The sequence below is a fragment of the Danio rerio genome, chromosome 1 (assembly GCF_049306965.1).
Source record: "Danio rerio strain Tuebingen ecotype United States chromosome 1, GRCz12tu, whole genome shotgun sequence".
NCBI classification, from domain to species: Eukaryota; Metazoa; Chordata; class Actinopteri; order Cypriniformes; family Danionidae; genus Danio; species Danio rerio.
Window position 1 is genome coordinate 20593937 of NC_133176.1, and position 26064 is coordinate 20620000.

At 34.7% G+C, this 26064-nt stretch overlaps 2 protein-coding genes and 1 non-coding gene across 3 annotated transcripts in view; 2 read left to right on the forward strand and 1 right to left on the reverse strand.

Annotated features, from left to right (window-relative positions):
- The first annotated feature begins 3502 nt into the window (after window positions 1–3502).
- Window positions 3503–12189, forward strand: exosc9 (exosome component 9). The gene is given in 12 exon segments (NM_001006077.1): window positions 3503–3675; window positions 3822–3916; window positions 4291–4410; window positions 4507–4609; window positions 6475–6612; window positions 6714–6796; window positions 8263–8395; window positions 10000–10088; window positions 10316–10462; window positions 10592–10710; window positions 11880–11937; window positions 12054–12189. Coding segments are annotated over 12 exon segments (1182 nt in total). The 5' UTR covers window positions 3503–3609; the 3' UTR covers window positions 12085–12189.
- Window positions 12190–14319: 2130 nt separating this feature from the next.
- On the reverse strand, window positions 14320–14393 carry trnai-aau (transfer RNA isoleucine (anticodon AAU)). The gene has a single exon. It is a non-coding gene; the product is annotated as a tRNA-Ile (tRNA).
- A 260-nt stretch (window positions 14394–14653) lies between these two features.
- ptpn9b (protein tyrosine phosphatase non-receptor type 9b) overlaps window positions 14654–26064 on the forward strand; it is an 18388-nt gene continuing 6977 nt past the window's right edge. The window contains exons 1-7 of the mRNA XM_685567.11: window positions 14654–14727; window positions 18451–18594; window positions 18692–18781; window positions 21389–21513; window positions 21611–21716; window positions 24678–24788; window positions 25231–26060. Of these exons, the coding sequence (XP_690659.6) occupies window positions 14698–14727; window positions 18451–18594; window positions 18692–18781; window positions 21389–21513; window positions 21611–21716; window positions 24678–24788; window positions 25231–26060 (1436 nt within the window). The 5' untranslated portion in view covers window positions 14654–14697. The remainder of the gene's footprint in view (window positions 14728–18450; window positions 18595–18691; window positions 18782–21388; window positions 21514–21610; window positions 21717–24677; window positions 24789–25230; window positions 26061–26064) is intronic.

Sequence of the window (26064 nt, forward strand, 5' to 3'; positions counted from 1 at the left end):
TTAAACGGAGTTGATTGATTCGGTCACTGACACGTGGCAGTGGGTCCCATTGTTTTCCGTGTCTTGACGCGTCTCTCCATCATCTCAGCCTCCACCTGCATCACATCTAACAGTCGGATGGGATGAATGCATGCGTTATAGCTTAAACAATCTTTTTTTTTTTTTTTTTTTTTTTTTTTTTGCTATGTAGCCTTATAAGTAAACTCTCGTTTATTGTTTAGTTTGACAAACTCTGAACAGCGTGTCGGCACTAGCACTGAAAAATATAGGATTTACTCAATTTTTAAAGTTGGCTAAGTGGTTGCGAACAATTTAGAACAATATATTTAAATGCAAGTTGTTTCTTTAAATTCAGCCCATATAAATTGTTTGCAACCACATACATACAAATATTAGGTTAAATCCAATTAATCTTTTTTTCTGTGAAGCTAACGTATTTTTCTACAAAAGTCTTCATGTTTATTTTCTTAACTGTAGCCTAAAGTATTCGTATGGCTATATGGTTATCGTAAAATATCCCTCTTATTTAAATTCTGCTGTTAAAAACGACAAAAAACGACAAAAATTGAATTTGGAAAATAGTTTGCATATGTCGCATGTTTAGCCTATATTATTCAATTAATGCAGGCTACAGAATGATAAAGTGTACGGTTTTAGAAAATAATTAAATAATAATAATTTATTCTGTACTCTCAATAAAAATAAAATAATATATTATCAGTCCTATATTAACTATTATAAAATTTTGAATGCTTAAAAAGCTGAGAAATCAGCGCTATTTGAAAAATAATGTGCAAATTAAAAAAGTGCTGCCTACATTTTTGGTTGAATCAAATATTTTTTTCTCAACTTAAAAAAATTGTTTTTGTTTCTTTGTCAAATCATTTTAGTGTATTCAAAAATTATAATTAGTTTATGAATTGTGATGCATCAATTGTTTTGTCATAAAAATGTTGTTGCTATACACTATAGAAAAAGTTCACTCAGTTTAAAATTGTAAGCACTGGGGTGGTACCCTAAAAGGTACAATTTTGTACCTCTTTTTAGGGGTACAAAATTTATACCTTATACATTTGTAACCTAAAGGAACAAAATTGTAGACACAAAAAAGATATCTTATATATGAATAATGTCTTATTATACAGCATTTTCAGCAAACATGGCCCATGCATTTTGATCATTTGATGACTGCATGCCCAAATTAATAAATACAATACTTTGTACAATACAGTCATTTAAAATAGTAAAAAAAAGAACCTTTAGATAACAAGTAAAGAAATGTTCACTCACTGCAGTAAATAGTCTAATACAAAGACCACAAGAATAGTGTTTAAGATTTATTTAAGTTTAAGTTATTTAAGTTTGTTTCCCTAACATTTTGAGTTGAGTCAACATAGTTTTTTTTTACAGTGTACCTGAAAAGTTTCTCTTATTTGGATGCATTAAATCTTCTAATATTTCTAATCAAGTCTTTTTTTAAGCTTTGATTCTATAGCCTTAAAGCTATTCGCATACATTTGTTCCTACTTAGCTTGAACCCTGCATGACATTTGACATGAACTAGGACGAAGAGTTATTGTGTCGTGTAAATATAATGTAGGTGGAAAAGGAAGACAAGAGATGATAGAGTGGCTTTTGATGCAAATGTCCACGCGTCTTTGTGCTCAACAAGCGGGCATCACGTCGAGCGGCTCAAAGGATCGGGGAGTGCGCGGCTCATCCATCATAAGGTTATGAGAGCAACAACATGCACAAGAGGACCAGCTGAACAATAATATACTGCCCCATATGATTAGTCGAGTTCGGCTGGTACCATTAACAGCGCTTTTAAAAGGACATCTGCGTACATGTGAACTTGCCAAAGGCACATTCGACTTAACAAAAGCTTTAATAATATCAAATAATAAATCACATTATTTTGAGACAGACTGTATAGGATTATGATCCATCAAACGATGCAAAGTGTTGCACTGAAAGTAGACTGAAGCGTAAATTAGTTTTTTTTTTTTGTTGCTTAATTTGCTTAATAAATCATTTTTATTTTATATATTTACAAAGCATTGTAGCTCGAGCTCATACAAAATGAATAATGTAGTTCTCTGGTGTATATTTAGTTTTACCTTTATACTATCTTGTAATCGAAAGGGATCGCAATAAATAACGTTACAATGAAGATATAAGCTATTCCAAAAGCATTTCTTACTTTCCATAGACTGTAAAAATATTTACACACTGAAAGAATATGTGAATCAGTGTTTTAAGCCATCAAAGCCTAGACAAAAAGACAATGATAGCAATGATAATAACTTAACAGATTAGGTTAAAGGTATAAGGAAAAAAAATAATTAAACAGACATACATAAGACAAATACAGCAATAGGAAAGAAGGACTTATGTATCCGTGACATTTCCAAAATACTTATTATAATAATCCAAGAATCTATCACTTTTCTTGTTTTTAACCAGTCTAAGAGATTTAATAAAAACATCAATTTCAATTAAAAATGTGAATAGAAGGCTGCGAATTCGAGAATTTTTGTTTGTGAATAAAATATTTCCCATACAAAAATAAAACAGTACATCGGTTTCACCTTTACAGTAACAAATATGCCTAATATTTTGTAGTTGAAAGGGGCTGGAAGAAGCAATGTAATTATGAAGCTATTATATATTCCAAAAGCTTTTTTAATTTTCACACTGAAAAAAATATGTGATTCAGGGTTTCGTCCTCAGTTAAATGAACATAAACTATCAACCTCCACTTAGCCAAGTACTATTCACTGGATATACTTTATGGAGAATTTTAAACCTCTTTTGTTCAATTGGGAATGCAGTAGGCCTATTTATGAGGTCAATGAAGGATGCCCAGTAAAATTTGCCCTTAGGAACATTATTTTTTTCTTTTTTTGGAAAATTTGTTGAATTGGAGACAATGTGGAACCTCAATGGCAAACCGTTTTCATGTTTTTTTTTTTTTTTTTGCTCAAAATACAGACCTTGAAATAGCGACTGGAGAAGAATTAGACTACTAATTTATTAAATTATACCTTAGGAAAATACCAGAAATTATTCCAACTATTGACAAATAATAAATTTAAATCCTTTTGGTAAGTAGCAGAAAAGCCATAACTCGAAAATCGTTTCAGGTTGATCCTCCAACAAGGGTTCAATGCATATGATTTGTAAAGGAAATACACTGTATGGAAAAACTGACTTTTAAACTAAGATTTAATTCAAGAAAGTGCAACAAGTTCTGGCAAAAATGGACTGAGTATGTCATTGTAAACAATTTGTGATAATGTAGGCTACTTCAAATGTATGACTTGTTTTTGTAACCCATATGACAACCGCTTGATCTTTGTTTTTATTGAATTTTTTTTCTATTCCAAATAAAATTTTAAAAAGTAAAATAAAGAGAGAAAAAAGTAATGGCATAGCCACCAGTGTTCGCTCGTCCACTCCCCTTCAGTGAACACGCATATGCTGCGCGCCACTGTTATACTGACTGACGTCATAACACCGCGCGTGCTCTACTCTGAATGGAGCATGTGAAATGATACATTGGCAAATCGAGTTGTTTATGTGAAATAGGCTATTCAAGCTGTCAAAATGAGGGATACTCCGCTGTCAAACTGCGAGAGGCTTTTCCTTCTTAAAGCTATAAAGGAGAAAAAAGTAAGTTGTCCCTTGTGAACATATTAGCTGTAATATTCGTAATTAATGGTTTTGATTATTAGCAGTTCACTATATTTTACAGTCTATGTCCACTATTCACACCTCTTGCTGACTGATGTTAACTTGATCTGTGTACCGTTTTGTAGCGCTTAGATGGGAGACAGACATACGATTACCGGAATATTAAAATCAGTTTTGGAACCGATTATGGCTGCTGCGTCGTTGAGCTCGGAAAAACAAGGTAACCGTGTGCTATACATGTATTTACAGTTACATGTTTATATTACAAGCATGATTTGCTCACTATCTTTGGAGAAGACCATTAAACGAGAATGATATGAAATAAAAAAATATTACTTGATGTACTCACCCATAAGTGGTTATTTATGAGTGTCTTTTGTTGAACACAAAATATTTTGAAGAAAGTTGAAAGATGTAACCATTGACTACTATAGTGTTTGTTTTTCCTACTTGTTGATGTTCAACAGAAGAAAGAAACTTATGTAACAACTAAAGGTTGAGGAAATTACAAAACATTTCAGTTTTGGGTGCTATCTCATTATCTTTGATGTACTTTTTCATTCAGAATATGTTATTTATTATTATATATTTTAGGGTATTGAGTCAGGTATCCTGTGAGCTTGTACCTCCAAAAGATTCACGCCCCACTGAAGGCATCGTGTTTTTTAATCTGGAACTGTCTCCTATGGCATCACCAGCCTTTGAACCAAACAGGTTAACATTCTTGCAGTCTATTCTCTTATCTGTGTGTTTTCTGTTTCCCTAATGCCTGAGTGTCTTATTGTGTTCCTATGTGTGTGTGTTCTGCAGGCAGTCAGAGTTATTGGTGACATTAAACAGACAACTGGAGAGGTGCCTGAGGAATTCAAAATGCATAGACACAGAATCTCTCTGTGTAGTTTCAGGAGAAAAGGTGACATATGATAACATATACACTTCAGAGTTATTCATTCATTCATTCATTTTCTTTTCGGCTTAGTCCCTTTATTAATCAGGGGTTGCCACAGCGGAATAAACCGGCAACTTATCCAGCTTATGTTTTACACAGCGAATACCCTTCCAGCTGCAACCCAACCCTGGGAGACACCCATACACTCTTGCATTCACACTCATGCACTACGGACAATTTAGCTTATACAAATTCACCTGTACCGCATTGTCTTTGGACTGTGGGGGAAACCGGAGCACCCAGAGGAAACCACAAACACGGGGAGAACATGCATACTCCACACAGAAATGCCGACTGGCCCAGCCGGGGCTCGAACCACCTTTCAGAGTTATTATTTATATTTTACATTTTAACTATTGATAACACATCTTCGGTTCTAAATTATATATATATATATATATATATATATATATATATATATATATATATATATATATATATATATATATATATATATATATAATGTATGTATGTATTTGTGTGTGTGTGTGTGTGTGTGTGTATGTTTGTGTGTTACTTAAATATGTAACTTAAAAGAACAGTTTACTCAAAAAGTGAACTATTAATGGAAAATCAAGAGACTCAATAATACATTTGAAGTAGATTATTCATTTATCACACACACATATGTGCAGTGCCCAGCATATGTGAGTACACCCCTCACAAATCTCTCATATATATGAATGTTTTTAATGCTTTACAATATTATTTAATAATTATTTAACCTCTTAAGGCCCAAAATGCTTTTTACATGTATTTTTTATTTCACTTTGCTATTTGGGCTTCTTGGAACCTAATTAGAATAAAACCTAAGAATCATCTTTTGATATGATGTACTTTTAGAAAAAAATGATGTCCATATATTTGGACTGGTGGTCAGAATTTACACGAAACACTTTTTCCTGACTGTTTTTTAAATCCATATATACACATAATTTTTTTGGACATGTTTTAACTATCATAGAGTAAAAACTACATTTCCCCCACCCATTTTGGACAGTTAAAAAAAGTGTTTGGAACATTTCATATGCTCCAAAACCATTGCAGGATGACACTGTATGTCTGTAACAAAATATTAAACATTCAAAGTACTTTAAATAGCCACTTAAGAGCTAAAATGTGCTGTCCACGTATGTATTCACTAAGCCCTAGGAGGATAATGATTATTATAATTTGTGCATATTCATTAGATTAGTCAGTAATGAAGCCAAATCTGGAGCTAATCTAATCTAATAACGTACAAAAACAGTTCCAAAATTAGTTATAGAAAATGTTACATAAAAATTGTAAAAAGTTATATATACACAATTTTATTGGATTGACTTTTTCAATTATTATTATGAATTTAAGTGTACTATCTTTCTATTTCTAAATATGTTTGTTGACTAAAATATTATTTTGAATAAATCTATCTATTTAATTAAAATGTTTGGGTCAAATGCACCAAAATATATGACCGATATTCTCTGAGAAATGGATTAAAATGTTCATTTTCAAAATGGGGTGTACTCAATTATGCTGAGCACTATATATTATCTATATATGTAAAGGTTTTCTGAAGGATCACGTGACAGTGAAGGTTGGGGTAACAATGCTTGCATGATGGAATTAAAGTACATTTTTGATTTGATGCATTCGTTGTACTAGGACACAATTATTTTAAACTGTGCAAATATTTTACAATCTTATTTTTTTATTATGAATTAAATGCAGCCGTTACATTACTGAAATGATAGTGTAACTATTCTCATGCTAAAAAGCAGCAAATATTAATATATGCTGCACTCATAAAGCTTGTTTAATCTCTGTGCACTGTCTGTAATTGACAGGTTTGGCAAATACGGGTTGATGTCCATGTGTTAAATCACGATGGTAACTTGATGGATGCGGCAAGCATTGCTGCCATATCTGCACTTTCACATTTTAGGAGGCCAGATGTTGCTATTCAGGGACGAGATGTTACTGTGGTGAGTCCTGAAACTCTAGAAAATATGCTTATTGTTTGTATTTGGAAGAAGATTTTTTTAAGTTTAGTGATTCATACCATGATTGTTTTTTTACTGAGCAGTTCGGTCCAGAGGAGAGAGATCCTATTCCACTCAGCATTTATCACATGCCCATATGTGTCAGCTTTGCTTTCTTCCTGCAGGGGTAAGATGCATCACATCACATGACATCTCTGACAACAACACAAGGTTAGATCTCACTACAGAGGCAATTAGGAAATCAAATCATGACATAAATGATCTAGATCTAATCTAACAATCCAACTTTTATGCACTATTCAAAGAAATGGCAAGCGTGCCAGAAGCAAGACAAAACTGCACTTATTTGAGCCACGAGCCACAGTCAGATGTCTCAAGTTCAATGTAGAGTTCCCTGCTACAAACCACATATGTATCAGTAATTCAAACCCTCTGAAACCCTGACGAAACAGCACTGACATTCTGAATAACGCTGATATGAAAACAAAATAGTCACTGTCTTATAGTAATAAGAATTTTGCTGTTTTTTGTAAGTAAAGCTAGAGGTTTTGTGTATTTTTATTGTATTAATGTGTGTTGCAACAAAATTACTGTTGTTAGTTGATAACAAATATTGTATAAAGAATATAGTGACTTTTTACCACAACAGCCATAAAAGGTTGCACATGATTTTACCTGTGGTTGAATACTATGGAATTCCAGTCAGAATATACACTCAGAATATACCATTAAACTTAAACCCAAACATGAACTGTTTGCGTGTGCGTGTCAATGGACGTATTAACTGCAAAGGACTTGAACAAACCTCAGTGAAGTTCATAAACCTCATAAAAACAAATAATCTTCGAAACTATGCCATCCGTTTGTGCTGATTTGTGCCGCAAAAACGAACGTTTGTGCTGGTTTGGGGTCTGAGATATTAAGCATAGTTTTTTTTGACCGTGTGACGTCACTTACTACCATGTTGCTCAAATGACTTCAAATCAGCACAGGTCGTTTGTGCTCGGTTTGTGCTGGTTTGTGCCGTTAAAACAAACACTGTATCTGTTTTCCTCATTTAGATAAAAGCTAAATATTTTGAGAGCCGTGATGTCTCTCTCCACCCCATTTCATCTAAATCGCATCAAACTGGTGTCATTCATTTGTGCCCGAATTGTGCTGGTTTGTGCCGTTAAAATAAACACTGTATCTATTTTTATTGTTTAGATATTGCCTTATTAACATATTTCAGGAGCCATGACGTCACCCTCCACCCCAGGGTGTCTAAATCACACAAATTAGGTGTCATTCATTTATTCAAGACAGTTTCTTTCATATAGCATGCAGCCAGCGAAGTCTTTTGCTTTATATCTTTATTTTGTGTTTGAAGTTTCTAAGGCTTTTTTGTTTGTTTACGTATGTCTTGGTTTGTGTTAAGTTCATTTGTTTTGTATTTATTGTTTAGTTTTCACAGTGTATTTGGGGAAAAAGCAATCAATTAAACGAGTATTACGGAAACAACGTGTGCCAGTGTATGCTTGAGGGAAATTATAGTCTTTGTTTTCTCCTGTGTCTGGGCTGTTATTTACTGTAAGTTGATTGATGAACAAAATGATTTGTCACATTTTCGTTTGCTTGTTATATCTTTTCTAGCTCTTTTTTGCTTGTGGACCCTTGTGAACGAGAAGAGCGAGTAAAAGATGGATTATTGGTGATAGCCATGAACAAACACAGAGAGATCTGCTCCATTCAGTCCAGTGGAGGGATCATGCTACTGAAAGAACAGGTAAGTTCTAAATGTTTTTTTAACACGCATCCATCCAATTTAAATTGAACTTTATTTATTGAATTTTAGGATAAAGTGCTGTACAATATATAATTTCAGCATCAATATCGCAATTTGCAAATTGGAATTACTCCTATCGTAGGATACGCAATGTCAGGTCTAATTATTTATAGATATTATCAGAACACATGATTTGTGCAGTCATTGCAAAGTTTAACCCAAATAGAGTAAAGTATTTTCAATTGGATGTGTCTTTAGAGCTTTGACTAAGATTTAAAATACATTTAAACCATGATTTGGATTTGTGTCTTTTTTGCTCTATTGTAATTATGTCTGTAGTTTGTTTATTATAATTTATGCATATGTGGTCCTATACAAAATCGTCCTAATCAATTTAAAACTAGAAATTCTTCCCAAAAAGTTATTTAAGTCATCTTGTGAGAGAGGAAAAAAAAAGAAAAAAAAATATATATGTGACGGATCCCAAATCTCGTGGTTTGGATAACGCTACGGTATTTGATTCACGGATCGGACCATTTTTCAGATCAGGGAGGAGATAAATGTAATTTGCTTTCTATTTATACAAAAAATATTACCTCAAAACCATTGGTTTTAACAAACAAAACTTAGAACCTGTCATTTTAATAATAATAAAAAAAGAACCAGCTTAAAAAAAGGATAATATTCAATATGAAAAATTATTTTTGCTACCGTTGTTGATAATGCTAAATATAGAAATCCAACATCTTGTACATGTCAAGTTTATTTTCAATTAATGATTCAACAATTCAAACATAAATATTCATGTTTCATTATAGGTGTATAATTTTGGAAAAAATATTCAGTGACATAATTTTGATAGTTGTTTTTCGCCACCCATTGGTTAAACAATGTAATTGCTTTCACCAGCATAAATTCACCAGCATCAAGTTCCTTCAAACTTTGATTTACTTTTTACCACAAACATCAGTGTTTACATCTGAACTATAAACTGTTCTCCCAGTTCTTTTGTTTTATTTAATTGTTTGTAACTAACTGAAAATGTGTGAAAACTGAATCTCTCTCGATCAAACTCAGATTTGAATGCAGCGCTTATTAGAAGGATTAATAACAGTATGCAAATCATTATTATAATTTATTGTTCATGTTACGCGGGTTTGAATTAAGATCACAATCTTTTAATGTTTAATCATGCAGATTTACACTGGATGCATTAATGCAGGCTAAACAATGACAAAAAACACATATAGTTAATAGCCTAAGAAGGCATTTTTGGTCCCACCACAACTTTTTCCGTCATTGTTATATTTTACAGGGATGCCAAAATGCTTTCATACATGTGATTTGAATGATGCGGGAGGTGATCTCTCTGCAATTATTATAAATGTTAGATTAACCTACAAGTTACGGGTGTTCCGAACCACAGGGTGTGATCCGTTACACCCCTAAATATATATATATATATATATATATATATATATATATATATATATATATATATATATATATATAATTATTTTCTGTTATTTATTTTCACTGTTTCACTGTCTTTTTTATGCATATGCAGTGTAATGCAATCATTTAAACATTCTGTTTACATGCAGGTTTTAAGATGCAGCAAAATAGCAAGTGTAAAGGTTTCTGAAATCACAGAGCTCATCAACAAAGCGCTAGAGAATGACAAGAAAGTCAGGTATGGTATGTTTGTGTAGATTAGGATGGATTAAATTGTTTTTACTCGTATGTAAATATGGCGGTTAATTCCATGTAGTGACCCCTGATAAATAAGGGATAAAGGCAAATGAATGAATATGTAAATATACACGTAGCATTTTATAATACTTGTGTCATATTACAGCAAATATACAGCGATGTAATAATTCACTTATTTACCAATGTCCAATCTGTCATTTTATATAGAAAGGAGGGAGGAAAGTTTGGCTTTGCTGAGTCCATGCCCAAAGAGCGAATTACAACACTTAAGAGAGATGAAGCCCCGGTGGAGATGACGGATGTCAAAGAGACTGCTGACGACATTGTGCAGAGAACCGAAACTACCACAGAAACGTATCCTGCATATTTTTTAGACTGGGAGAACAGCCTGTTTTATTATCTTGATTATGAATGCAAAATGAGAAGTGTGATGGTTTGGGGTTTCAGGTTTTACCTGAATATTAATCCTTAACCCAGAGCCAGTGTACCTTCTCCTATTCTTGTTGCCACTGGAACTGCACAGATCGGTGAGGGCATCGTGAACTCATGGGGACTTGATGAGGATGAAGATGATGAACTTCAGACAGAGGACAGAAAAACAGGTACTTTGTTAAAGGGTTTGATGAAGTGCTTTGAAATTACATTTATTATCAATCTGACGAAATGTGAACTGAAACATGAAGACAGGATGGGATATAAAGTAGCCTTTCCTTCTTAAAAAAACAGCCAATACTAATAGCATATAGTTTTGCCAGTAGGATTGGTTGAGCTCAAGCACAAGTATATATAGCACCTTGAAGGGGGCGGGACATGCCAGATACTAGAGAACATTTGCTACGTTTCCATCCACTTTTCTTATGCACATAATGGATATGTGCATAAAAATCGGTTGATAGAAACTCCAAGATGCGCTTAATTTTGAAAATGTGCATTAGTCCAGTGTGCGCATTAAACACGTCATGTGATTTTGTTATAAGAGATCATGTGATGATAAAAATGGGTGTGAATAGATGAACCAGCAGGCTGAGCACATTGTAAAACATCTGAAATGTTGATTTGATCATACTAAAATGCCTTAATCGTTTCAGTATTAGTGTTATTATATTATTAATTACCTCCAGAACTGTTAGGATCATCTGTGCTCCACGTCTCATGACTTCAAACACCACCACGTGTCCATGCATGTCGGCATCGTCTTCTGAGGCGCAAGACATTTATTTAATAAAGAAAAGATTAACGCAGCTTCTCCTACCACAGCAAATTCCCTTTTTACCGTTAATATTTGGTGCCAGTAAATCAGGAAATGACAATTTTGTTCTCTTTCAGATGGAAATCTTTAGATGGAAATCTTTAGATGGAAAGTTAATTTACAATTTTTGGATGGAAACATAGCTAATGATCCATTTAGGCAGAAGTGACAAACTGCAAGCTTGTTGTTTATGTGAATGTTATTTTCATTGCACTTAAAGTGAAATAATAAAATGTAAACATAGGAGGCTGAAAAAATGCTAATTTTAGAAGAATATTTCAGAGAGCACCTAAGAGGTTTTGCATCTCAACTCTTCATATCTTCTTAATTAGAATTTTATCACTACTTCGTAGCACACTAGATTATAGATATCCTTAAGACTAACATACTGATACTAATTTGTAAAATAGTTTATTTTCATTTCACAAGGACTAAAAATACACTTCATGTCTGTTCTAAAATGTTGTCTGCTGTGAAATTAATTGTGTGTGTGTTTGTGTGTGTGTGTGCGCGCGTGTGTAGATGAGGTGGTGGTGATCACAGACAGTGAAGAAGAGGAAGTTGTCATTCTTAATGACCAGTGAGTCAAGTTAATGAAATAGTTTTCTTACCTCTCTCATAAATTTACAACACACCCACATACTGTAGTTCTACATTACACAGTGTGATATAACCAAATATCTTTACTTTTTTAAGGAAATCCAAGAACACTTCTAAGCAGAAATGAACTTCAGCAGCTCAACAAAGAAAAAGATGATCATAAATCAGTCTCCAATGCCACTGGGCATTATTTAGTCTTTTTTTGTATAATAAAGTACAACGTGAAAATGTTGCCTTTTGTTTTGAGTTGATAAAGTGGTTTCAATGCTATAAAACCTATTGTCTTATTCAAAATCCAGATTGTAAAGCATACAATGTGGTATAAAATCCTTTATTTGTTTAAAATAAGTAGCCATTGGGGTATTGTGGTGGCACAGTGTGTTGCGCGGTTGCCTTGCAGCAAGAATATAGCTGGTTCAAGCCTCGGCTGGGTCAGTTGGCATTTCTGTGTGGAGTTTGCATGATCTCCCTGTGTACGCGTGGGTTTCCTTTGGGTGCCCTGGTTTCCCCCACAAGTTCAAAGACATGCACTATAGGTGAATTTGTAAGCTAAATTGTCTGTATGCAGAGTACTGTATATGTGTGAATGAGAGTATATGTGTGTTTCTCAGTGATGGCTTGCAGCTGAAAAGGTATCCGCTGCATAAAACATACAGTGCATCCGGATAGTATTCATAGCGCTTCATTTTTTCCACATTTTTGTTACAGCCCTATCCAAAATCAATTAAATTTCATTTATTTCTTCAATATTTTACACACAATACCCCTTTATGGAGTAAAAAATATTTTTTTGAAATCGTTGCCAATTATTAAAAAATAAAAAAACCTGAAAAATCACATGAACATAAGAATTTGTAGCCTTTGCTGTGAAGCTCTAAATTAAGCTCAGGCACATTCTGTTTCCACTGATCATTCTTGAGATGTTTCAGTAGCTTTATAGAAGTTCACCCATGATAAATTCAGTTAAATGGACAAGATTTGAAAAGGCATACACCTGTCTATATAAGATCCCAGGGTTGTCAGTGCATGTCAAAGCACAAATCAAGGAGAACCTTACAGAAGGACAACCATCTGTGCAGCAATCCACCAATCAGGCTTGTATGATAGAGTGTCCAGACGGAAGCCACTCCCAGCCTTGAATTTGCTAAAAGGCATCTGAAGGACTCTCAGACCACAAGAAACTAAATTCTCTGCTCAGATGAGACTAAAATTTAACACTTTGGAGTGAATGCCAGGCGTTACGTTTGGCGAAAACCAGGCTAATACCATCCCTACAATGAGGCATGGTGGTGGCAGCATCATGTTGTGGGGATGTTTTTCAGTAGCCGGAACAGGAAGACTAGTCCGGATAGAAGGAAAGATGAATGCAGCAATGTACAGAGACATCCTGAATGAAAACCTGCTTCAGAGTGCTCTTGACCTCAGACTGGGGTGACAGTTTATTTTCCAGCAGGACAATGACCCAAAGTGAAGCCACTTCATTGATATGTTGGCAGTGTGCGCCAACATATCAATGAAGTGGCTTCACAACAACTGTGCCCAGACCTAAATCCTGTAGAACATCTCTAGAGATCTGAAAATGGCTGTACACCAATGCTTCTCATCCAACCTGATAGAGCTTGAGATTAATCCATTTTGGAATAAAGTTGTAATTTTAAAAAATGTGGAAAAAGTGAAGCGCTATGAATACTTTCCAGATGCACTGTATGCTGGATAAGTTTGCAGTTCATTCCACTGTGGCTACCGCCGCGCCGATTATTAAAGGTAGCCTACTATGCCAAAAAGAAAATGAATGAATGAAGTGGCCATTTGCAGATATTTATTATTGTAAAGATTATTATTGGAGATATTATTGTTATTATATATTAATTATTACTAATTACCCTAGTTAAGCCGTTAAATGTCCCTTTAAGCTAAATACTAGTATCTCGAAAAATATCTTGTAAAATATAATTTGCGTTAATGACAGATAAAAGTTAATAGATAAATCAGACATCGGAAATTATTTAAACTATCATGTTTAGAAATGTTTAGAAAAAGTCTTTCTGATAAACAGACATTGGGAAAAAATATACAGGGGGCTAATAATTCTGACTTTGTTATAAGAGATCTAACAATGCCTCAACATGACTTTTTGACACTGGAGTGAGGGCAGAACAACAATACTCAACATGTTTTATTTACATTCTTTCTGATCTTCAATTAAAATAGTTTCTATAATTCTTATAATTAATGTTAGTTTCTTTTGAATTAATAAAATTAAGAATCAAGTTAATAGAATTTTAGGAACTTAATAGTTAATGATGAAATTCAAGATTTTGTGGGATAACCTTCAATACGTTGGAGTGCTAACATAAATATGTGGCCAGTACGGGGATCGAACCCGCGACCTTGGCGTTATTAGCACCACGCTCTAACCAACTGAGCTAACCGGCCAACTGTTTGGCTGAGTTGACACATACCATTACAAACCTAGCTAAATCCATGTTATGAACAGATAAAATGGACTTTAAATAATTTTTAACGTTTATCTTTATGCATACCGTTTCCAGTGTGTTCCATCCGTGCCTCTTTCTAAATTTCAAATAATAAACCTCTTACTTTCCAAGCATACTTGCCCTTTACCATGTTTCTGCGCACGCGCGTCCATCCTGATGCGCGCGATGCTTGACAGGCACCAGCGGCGCGTTCCCGACAGTAGAGAGGGCGCGCCCGTAGACGTTGCTGCTCAGGCTTCAAGATGGCGGAAGCCCTGACAAATCAAGAGGCGGTAAGATACCTACATTTTCACCAAGCTCTTCTTAAATTTCATAGCGTGTTTCCTGAGCCGCCTCTGTTTTTCACTATGTTTAAGATAAAATGCTAGGTAACACACCTGTGGTTTATTTGTTAACAAGGGTGTGAATGAGAAACGCGGCCCTGTGGCTGTTTTTGAGGGAGCTGAGGTAAATGCTAGCCCTGTTAGCGAGCGAGCGACACTCAGCGTAGTAACGCAGATATAGCCATTTATGACATTTATAATGATCAGATATTACTGTCGATATATTGGGAGCTGTTATATAGCATTGTATAATGAATCTTATACTTGTTTGACTGAACACCAACTGTCTAGCAGTAAAGTAGCATTACGTTAGGTTGGCATTGGCATATAACGTGAATGCGCTCAGTCTAACGTAGTATGTTCACAGTCTTATTCCAGCATGGGCGCGTTATAGATCAAATACAGCGTAAGTCAAAAATCTGCATCGCTGTACTGTCATGTATGACGATATATGCTTCTGCAAAGTCGCTATCGGTAAAACCCAAAGCGAACCCGGTGTCAGATGTGCTCCAGTGCTGGAAAATGTGAGACGATTCTCACTTCTGTCTCGCCGTGTGAACACTCATCTAATGCTGGAGGTGCCATTTGTTCTAACTCGTCGAGGAAACTGTGTTACATGAGCGTCTGTCTGGACGATTGCTGTCGTTTATAGAGCTGTCAAATCACAATGCTGCTTCTGCACACTCATGTGATTGAGTGTCAACTTGGCGCAATGTAGAAGTGATTTGTTTTGCATTGATGAATATGGTTTAGTTTTACTTTTGGAACCCATTTGGAAACCCCCCGTAACGTTATGTCAGGGCAGTGTGTGAAAGTGGACTGGTAACTATATTTATTAGTGCATTAGTTAGTGGTCAGCCAGTGTTTGAATTCAGTGGCTGTTTTATAGATATCTAGAGATTGGGGTTATAATATAGCCACTGTGTGATAAAAGCTAAAATGTTTATGAGAAATATGAAAAGTTCGAAGTTAGTAAAGAAGTTGGTTAACATTAAGTTTGTAAAACATAGTTTAATACAATGGTTTTGTGTTTTAATGTATTATAAAATATAAGCGATGCTGGCAGAGGAATAAACATGGTCATTTAGAAATCATTAGGGCTGCTCGATATTGGAAAAAAATGGCATTGCGATATTGAGTATACTTTTACCAGATGAAAATGAATGGCTCTATTTCGAAACAATTCATAGTTTTAGATTGATTTTGATGATTCTGTAATTTAGTTCATGTGCACGAATGAAAATAACTCAAAGCACTAGCATTGACAGATAGAGTGGAGCAAAAATGCAAATAAAATGCAACAAAATTTGATGGTTTTTGAGAAGGTCTAGCAGGCAAAATAACAATAAACAAATGTAAAACATCATTGTATAGTCTACATTGTATGTCAACCTGTATGTACTATTTTATTATTTTTCTTATGGTGATTGGCAGTAGAGAAAAAGTGGAGGTAGAGTACTAGAAGTAGAATAATCAGTTCTGTAATTGTCGTCCAATCAAATCCCACATTGAAAATCTCATTATACAGAACAACCTCAAGACAAAATCGTTACACACAATCACCGAGTGACTGTTTAGACTTCATGTCACTGGTGAAAAGATGGTAGATGTCCACTGTGTGATGACTGAAATCACCAAATGACCTTAACCAATCAGTAAGTGCACCACATTTTCACACACACCAATTCACACATCAACTGTAATACTCACTACAGTACTTTTGAAAGGGCTACTTTTTACTCTTATTTGAGTAATATTTACTAGATACTTTTACTCTACTTGCACTACATTTTTGGGTAAGTAATGGTACGTTTACTTGTGTGATTATCAATTCTTTCCACCACTGCAGAATTCACATTTAGAAGATATAAGCTCTCAAAACTAGTTTCGCTTTTGCTAGTCAGATTTTTTAATCATTTTTTAATGACACAGTTTGAATAATTCTTGAAAAAATTGTAACAATGTTTTTTTGAATGTTTGTATTGGTGTCCATAATAAAGTTATTGTACCCATGCTAAAAGTTATTGTACCCATGCCTTTTCTTTAAAATATGGAAACAAGTTTAACCCCAGTATTTTCAATGGACTTTTTTTGCCCTGCCACCCTGCTGCTAATGACGACGCCTGCGTTTAAATGGCCTTTCGACTTTTTTTTTTACACTTTACCAACCAAATGGATGCTTAAGTCTATTCAACTGATTGTTTTAATTTTATTACAACATCTGTGCTGTAAAAGGAAACTTACGAAATTGAAAATAGTCACATAAAGCTTTCACTGGAAGTTCATCATTGGCTGAAAAACATTAGCTGTCCATAAAGCCCATTGGTTTCGAAAGTTTGATTAGTTCATCAGTTTTGAGAGGGATTCCATCAATGTCATTCTTCTGTGTCACTACCATTATAGCAATGATCTAGACTCTGCTATTCTTTTCTGTGAAGGAACCATCAAATATTTAATTACTTAAAAAGCAAGTCTTACTGACCCCCAATTTTGATGGCAGTGAACATTTAGGCTTAATTATTACATAAAACTAGATTCTGTAGGCCTCTACATCTGCATAAACAAATTAAAAGCTCAGATAAACACAACAAAGAAAAAAATCTAGTCTAATAGTATTCAGGTTGTAATTGAAGAATAAAAATAATAATAATTCAATAATAATAGTAAATAAAACAATAACAAATGATTCAATAAAATTAATGGTCCCACTTTATATTAAGTGTCCTTAACTACTATGTACTTGCATTAAAGAAATAAATACAATGTACTTACTGTGTTCATAATGTATTTGAGAACACTTGTGGTGCTCTTGAGTTGGGGTAGGGGTTGGGTTATGGACAGTTTGGGTGGTATGGGTAGGTTTAAATGTGGGTTAAAGTGTAAGGGATGGTCAACAGTGTATTTACAAATGTAATTACAGAAGTTAATTACAGATGTAATTACATACAGGTCTTTAATCAAGCATAAGTACACAATAAATACATGTACTTAAACAATAAGTACATTGTAACAAACAATTAATTCCTGTGTAAGTACATATTAGTTAAGGCCACTTAATATAAAGTGGGACCAAATTAATCGCTACTAATGTTATTTACCTTGCGATGTCTCAAAATCACATGCTAATGATACATTATAATCCAGACTCAACATTGCGTATGATTGCGATTTGACATGTGATTGATTTCAGTACGATAACAATGCTGAAACGATATATTGTGAAGCCCCACATAAAACTCACAAAAATTCAATCCAAGTCTTGTGTATTTTTTATGAGGCTATGGATCAATTTTGGGGTTGACAAGCTACAGGAGAAAGCCATCCGTTAGGATTCTTATTTTTTTCAGTGTATTTTGCCAGAATAAACAAGGACTTTTCATTTGCTCTCAGTGGAAAAGGATGCTGGTCGCAGCCAGATGGTGTTATGCTATGCAGCCAAACTGTGGCCAAGCCAGCATGTTATTTGATAATCTGAAAATATCTAATATCAACTGATTTATCAATGAGGTTCATGCGTTGTTAGTCACTATACATACAAGCCAGACGCAATCAACACAAAAATGCAAAAAAAGTCTGAAAGTGGTATGTGTAACTGAAACTGAACATGCTTTTTCTTTGTTATGTACATTAAACGAAAAGAGTGTAATTTTTGTTTGTGTGTGTGTTTGCCAGGCAGTGGAGGAGTTCCTGGCTGAGCTGAGGTGTCGGGAACAGTCTCAAAATGCAGATCTCGTCAGTCAGATGACAGCGGTTAAGTTCCTCATGGCAAGAAAGTTTGATGTCTCTAGAGCCATAGATCTTTTTCAAGCTTATAAGGTACATTAAACTATAATGAGATGTGTGTGATTATCTGTATTGTGTGTGTGAGAGAGAAAGCCTTCACATTCTAATGCTTGTGTGTGCCTGTCTGCAGAACACCAGAATAAAGGAAGGCATTTACAATATTAACCCCAATGAGGAGCCTTTAAGGAGCGAGTTACTCAGTGGGAAATTCACAGTTCTGGTGAGTACGGTTTCACATCTACATAATGTGTGAATGTGTGAACTACTCATGAACAGATCAGATTTATGCATGCTGTTACCAGTTTGCTGTTGCTTTTCTGCTTGGAGGAACAATTTAGTTGGACAGACAGGGGATGGCATGACTCGTGTTTATTTTGGTCAGATCTGCTTTATCAGATATTAAAAACTATATCATATAAATGACTATATAAATGAGTGAGTGAGTACCATGAATATTTCCAATGTAATGTAATTACCATGTTATTTCTGGACTTACCAGTTGATAAATAAAAAAGAGCAATTATCTGGAATTCTACATAAACTATTTAGAAGAGCATTTAACATGCATGTTGACTTTATGGAGCAAATGGAATTTATTTAAACTCCTTTAATTTTTAAGTAATGCTTTTCAAAGATAATATATATGAAACCTACATTTTTCCAGCAGAACATCCATTTTAGATCACCTTAATATTACTTGCATAAAAGTTAGCAAATTTCTAAAAACTGTGCAATTTTTAGAATTTATTTATATCTTCCAGATCAGAGAACAAAGAATTTTTATGAGGGTTATAGTATAAAGACAATTAAACATTTTCAAATAAATTCTGTTCTTTTGAACTTTCTCTCTGTCAGAATAGACAAATAATCACATTTCTTTTTTTACAAAATAGCAGAAAATGTGGCTTTATCATTGGAGGAATAAATTGATTCTGTGAAATTAAACCAAATTTCTTTAAAAAATTCTATAAACTTTTCAAGCAGTTAGAGCAGATTGCTTTTACCATCTTTATAGAGCAATTCCATGCAAATGTCAACCTTTCCATGAAAAAAAAGCTTTCACCAAAATAGCGAAACCCTTTCTAGGTTGTTTGTGTATGCTTGTACTGTAAAAGTACTCAAAAGTGTCTCTCTCTCAATGTTTTCCAACAATTATGTTTGAGTCACCAATGTCACACAAGTGGCAATTTCACATCTGTCACATCCATAACAGAAAATAAAATAAAGTATCAAATAAAATCAATAGTTTTTTTTTTTTTTTAGTGAGCCACCTTATATCCTTTTGATTAGCATTGTTTTTTTTTGGGTTGTGCTGTTAATTCACAGAATGTCTACAAAGTATGTTGTACACTGTAAACTTGCAGTTGTTTTTGGTCACATCTGTAACACGTGCTTATTTTCCTAATTTTAAAAATCAATACCAGTTGATATTTTTCTGATCGCTTAACTCTGTGTAGTGTTAATGTTTCATTAAAATGTTAACATATACTTTGTATGTTTTAAGTTTTACTGCAAATGTCACACCCAGAATCGCTCATAATCAATCATACTAGGATGAAGCATAAGTTTTCTGATATTGGAGAAGATCCTCCCGCATGTTCTTTTTGAAAGCCCTTTTACTATGAAGCATGTTCTATTAAATTGTGTCAACCTTAATTCTGTGACAATTTTATTTTATTCACTTCGCTTTTTAAAGCAGTTTTTGACACTGGTAATCCAAATACAGGTTCTTTTAAATTGTAAAATTGCTTCAACATTGCATTTTTATAGAAATTTTGATCATTATAATGTCTTACCTTGTAGAAATGGGATGATGATCGATTTCAAGGTATACCGCAGTTTCAAACTGCAAGGTTTTAAAACCACCAAACTTTCTGCTATACTGTTCCTACGGTATATGCAAGTTTTTTTTTTTTTATGACAACAGTATCTCCAGCAGAAAAGAGATCTGAAGATGTCATTTTAAATTGTAAAGAAATCTGTGTTTTTAAAACTAATGAAAACAGCAGAAGTCAATGAATCATTTGTATTATTTAGCCTGACATGTTTACTGCTCCAAAATATGAGACATTTCTCAAAAATTAAATATATTGTGTTCAAAGGGGAAAAGAGTTTTTGTTTTTTACCCAGATATTAAAAATGAATATATTTTAGAGCATTAACAGCAGTACTGTGAAACAGTGATATTTTTATTTAGGTTATCATACCATCAGAATTTTATACCAGCCCATGCTTATTACTAAGTATAAGAGACTTCCAAGAAGCTAAAAAAAGGTTTTTATGTGTGTTGTGCATCTCATTTGCAAAGAAAACCTAAATAGTTTAAGTAAGGATAAGAAACTTTGGCAAACTGCAAATATACCAAAGAGCTTTTAATCACTTTCAGGTTATGCAGGCAAGTTGCGATCATTCATATTTACTGTTCCTGTAAACAAGCAAGGGAATCAAGGCCACCATCGTTGCTGAAATGACGGCAAAGGAAATTAAATCTCTGATCTCACACCATCACACGCAGAGAGGGTCCATGATCTTTGTTTAGTCTGGATGTTACTGTTTGTTTCAGCCATTTTTCATTGAGGGTCAAGCTGTATACAGAGTTTGCTCACATGTTTGTGTAGGCAGATCCAATGTATTCATCACATCTTAAACAGTTTTCAGACCACAGAGCATCTGACAGAACTGCATTAATTCAACCTTTCTTTAACATTTAACTGGCTGAAATGGATTTTATACTTGTTTTATACTTGTTTGTGTTTTCATGAGTATGTTTTTATATTTTGTCTAAGCATTATTATCATTTTTTTTTTTCCCCCACTTGTGTGTATAGCCCGGTCGTGATGCGAAAGGTGCAGCTTTGGCTCTTTTTACAGCACGTCTCCATCAGCCAGACCGCACTACCCATAAAGCTGTTCTTCAGGCCATTATATATCAGCTGGATAAGGCTATTGAGAGGTAAAAAAAAAAAAAAAAGACCACGTCCATTAAACTGATGAAATGTAATGTGTTTAACGACTCTGCAATTTTATCTCAAACATTTTTCTTCCCCCAGTGTTCAGACTCAGAGGGACGGGCTCATTTTCATCTATGACATGACTAACTCCACATATGCCAACTTTGACTATGAGCTTTGCGTCAAGATTTTGAATCTGCTTAAAGTAAGTGTTATGCTGTCAAGACCATCTGTCTGTTTCACAGTCTGCTCATCTGGCATTAACCGAACTCGGTGGGGTTTTGGATTTGATCTTTCGATATACGGGAAGCTTTTCATCTGTCATTTGTATTTACTGTTACACATTATTGAGGGTTGGAACTGTGACGTCAAAAAAACGAAAGGTTAGTTGGTACCCTTGAGAGTTTCTTATGGGATATAATGGATTTTTTTTATTAATGAGTTATACTGGGTCTATGGAAAACAATTAGATGCTATTTGTGTGTAACTTACATTGTAGAGCACAAAATCACTCAAAGAAGGATGTTTCTAATGAGTTCTTTTGTAAACTGCACACACAACCATAATATGCCTAAATTGTACACAAAGCATTCAAGTATTACCCACATATGTTTACCACAAAACATTTTACTCATGAATTGAAAAAAATCATAAAGACTCATAGGAAGATCATTGGTGAATTAGTCTTCCTCATTTTGACGTCAAGGCTGCAGAAATCTATTTGTGGAAAACTGGAGCTTTAATAATAATAATTGCATGTCTGGGAAATGTTGTCAACATATCACAGCATTGTAGACCTTGTTTTGATTATATAGTGTATTTGACTAAATTAAAAGTTTCCTTAAAATTAACTAAGATTCTTTGATCAATGCAAATTTTAAAAGAACAGCATTAATTTCAAATGGAAGTCATTGAATAATTGAATGGCAAAACCTTAAACTGTACTGACCAGAAAAGTATTAGGAATGCACTAATGCCATTTTTTTTTTTTTTTTGGAACTGATCCGATCTCGATACAAATCCGATCCCAATACTGTGCCTTTTTTGTTTGTTTTTTGTTTTCTAAGTATATTACTGTTTCTATAGCTCTGGTCCTAAACTTGAATAATATATCTTCTTTAATAAAAGTAACAGACCTATTGGCCTACTATACATGACAGATGACACAATCTAACTAAAAACATGATGCTTGTTGTAAACTAGCCTACATTATTTGAGGGTTCGTTATGACATTGTGTCATAATGTTATGACATTGTGTCATAATGTTATGACATTGTGTCATAATGTTATGACATCTGTTGTGGTCCAGATTATATTTCCTTTTTTAATATTAAGATTTTTCTTTTAAATCTCCAATAGGCTACTACTGTTGACAATAATTGTTGGTAAAATAATCTGATATTTTCATGCAGGTTTTACGCAGGCTAAACTAAACTGTCTGAGGACAGTTTTACTTGATAATCCCTCGTCAAATCTCGCTGCGAGTGATACGGAGAAAGTTCAAAACAAGGGCTGCTTTTATGCTTCAATGCCAAAACACAAACTGGTCTTTTAAATAAAATCTTAATATAAATAAATTTACTGTGACATGTTCACAGTTTCAGAGTAGCCTATATTAGGCTAAATAATTTTTCTGTTATTGACAATCCTGAAGAGCAGGTAATAACCCTCTCTACTCCATTACTGCAAATGCGATCTGCTGATCTAACAGACACAGTGCAACATGATTTAGAAACGGGAATGAACTTCTTGTTGCTGGTAAAAAATAAACACATTTAATGCAAAACTAAATCAATTTCTTCACTGATTATTTAAACTAACAAATAGTCTTGGAGAAAGTTTTTTGTGTTTTCAAACACAACATGCAGTTTGAATTATGAATAAATGGAGAATGATTGACAAGCTCAGCGGCGGAACTACTGAACTGAACATGAAGTTAACCATGTGAATATTCAAACTATAGAATGGCTTCAGAAACATTTGGGATATGGTAGGCCTACATGACTAGTTTCTAGTGCCTTATAATAGGCTACCTTCATGGCTTAGTTAGCTTATAAACAGAATATAGCTCACGTGCAGGATCGGATTTGGATCGGTACAAGCTGGCCAATGCTTGATCCAGCAAAAATATGCGGTATTGAACCAATGTCTGATTCAAGTATCTGGATTGGTGCATCCCTATATGCTATATAAGATTAGTGGACTGAGATAGTCATCAGTAGATTTTATTTCTTGCATTTTTATTCTGTATTTGGAGAAGCAAGAGATATAATGACCAGAGAAATTACTTGAAAAACATTTATTATTCAGATTCTCTTATGTTTGGAAACTGTGGACTTTTGATGGATAGCTTTGAGAGTGCAACATTCATTGCTTTGTCCAGAAATGGTGAAAAGTTTGTGGACATACTTTTTTTATGAACAGATTTCTATATTTGCTCCACCCATAACAGGTGCATAAAATCAAACAGAGAAAGTTATATGACCTCCTTAGACAAACATTTTTAGTAGGAAGAGACAAACCCTTTTTTGTTCCAGTATTACAATGCTGTTGTTCACAAAGCAAGATCCATAAAGAGATTATTTTCTGAGTGAAAGAACTTGACCTAAACCCCACTGTACACCTTTGGGATGAATTGGAATGCAGACTGTGTTCCAGAACCCATCAATCATGTTCACTGATGGTTTACAGAACAAATGGAAGCAAATCCCCAACATCTATTGGCCTCCCTAGAATAATGTGAAGAAATAAATACTTTTATTTGACAAGAACATATTAAAGTAATCAGAAAACATTAATAATTAAAAAAATGTTGTTGCTAAGTTTTCTATTCATCAATTACTTTGGAAAATAATGCATTATGGTTTGCAACAGTTAAGCAACACAACTGTTAAAATCTTTTTTATAATAATACACAGAATATAATATACTAACATTCGTTTCCTCAATATAAAGTTTGCGTTTTACAAACATTTGACACCAAAGCCTGCAATAAGCAGAGGATAACTGATACTGTAATAAAACAAAAATCTTATTGACCCCAAACTTTCAAACAGTGCATGTTCTTGATTTCTCAGAGGTTTAGTTTAATGTGTGGGTCTGTAAATGGCAATGCCACAGTTTTTTTGTGTGTTGTGCTTACTGTCTGTGTTTTTTGTGATTTAGGGGGCTTTCCCTGCTCGTCTGAAATGCGTCTTCATTGTGTCGTCTCCGCTGTGGTTCAGAGCACCGTTTGCGGTACTCCGTCTGTTTGTGAGAGAGAAACTGAGAGAGAGGGTATGTGTTGAGTTCTGGATAAGTAACACTATATGCAAACATTCCCTTTTTTAAATGTCCCTGTTATGTTATTTTACCATCCCCTAAATTATTTGATGTTTTCTTTAAATCCATCCTTAAATTTCCTCAGAACATTTAACATATGTGGTCTTTCTTAACACTTTCTTTCCTACAGCTAACAGGAAAAGTGGATTTGCTTCTTCCATTCTGTATACTGTATTTAACAGTGTGAATTAAACTCTTCAGTCCTCTTTAGTGTAGTGTTTTCATTGGAAGCTCCTGTCACCAAGAACACTAATTCCTTGTGTGTGTGAACACTGTGCAATAAAGTTCTTTTATTGTTTTGAACAGACAGGATAATAAGGAACTTAAAATGCATGGAATCATGGCTTGTTTGTGTGATTTATTTATCTGCATATTTTTTGTATGTCTATGTCTGCAGGTATGCACTGTAAAAGCCCATGAACTGGTCAATCACATCCCAGTCAGCTCCCTTCCAGAACATTTGGGTGGCTCATCACAGTATAGCCACATTGCCTGGATCCAATCCTGCGTCAACTCCAGCCCCAATCACCCCAATAACTCTGCATACGTCACTGGGGATTGCTTGGGGAGTCTGCTCTGCTCCTACTCCATGGAGCACGACCAGAACACCTCTGCTGACCCCTTAACTGCCAAAACGTCAGCAGCCACCTTCCTGGGGGACGGCCTGAACTCAAACTGCCCCATTTTGGACGAAAACAATGCCAATGTGCCGAACCACAGAATGACAGGCCATGCGCATTGGAACGGCTCTGCACTGCCAAGTTTAGGGTCGAATGCCAATGTCTTAAATGGGCGTGGCCGTCAACCGCCCCCACAATCAGACACCCCCCCAGACACGCCCCTGCACCAAAAACACACAGCAGGAGGTGGGATTTTAGGTGTAGGAGGAGCGTGTTTAGATGCCAGTCGGCAGGATGGCAATGGTGCTGAGGAGAGTCAACAGGATGTGGAGTTACTAGAAGACGAAATGGGTGAAGGAGATGGAGTTCCACCTCTCCCACTGAAATCAAGGCCACCACCCTTAAATCACAGCCCCACCCCAGATATGAGCTGGCTACCAGGAATGCTGACGGAAACAACCATGTTGTCAGTTCATGTCGCTGAGCCTGGAGGAATGAGTGTGCAGGATCTGGTGCAGCACGTCAAGCGCAAAAAGAAGAAGGGCATTTATCAGGAGTACGAGGAGATCCGCAAAGAGCCTCCTGCTGGAACCTTTGATTATTCAAAGTAA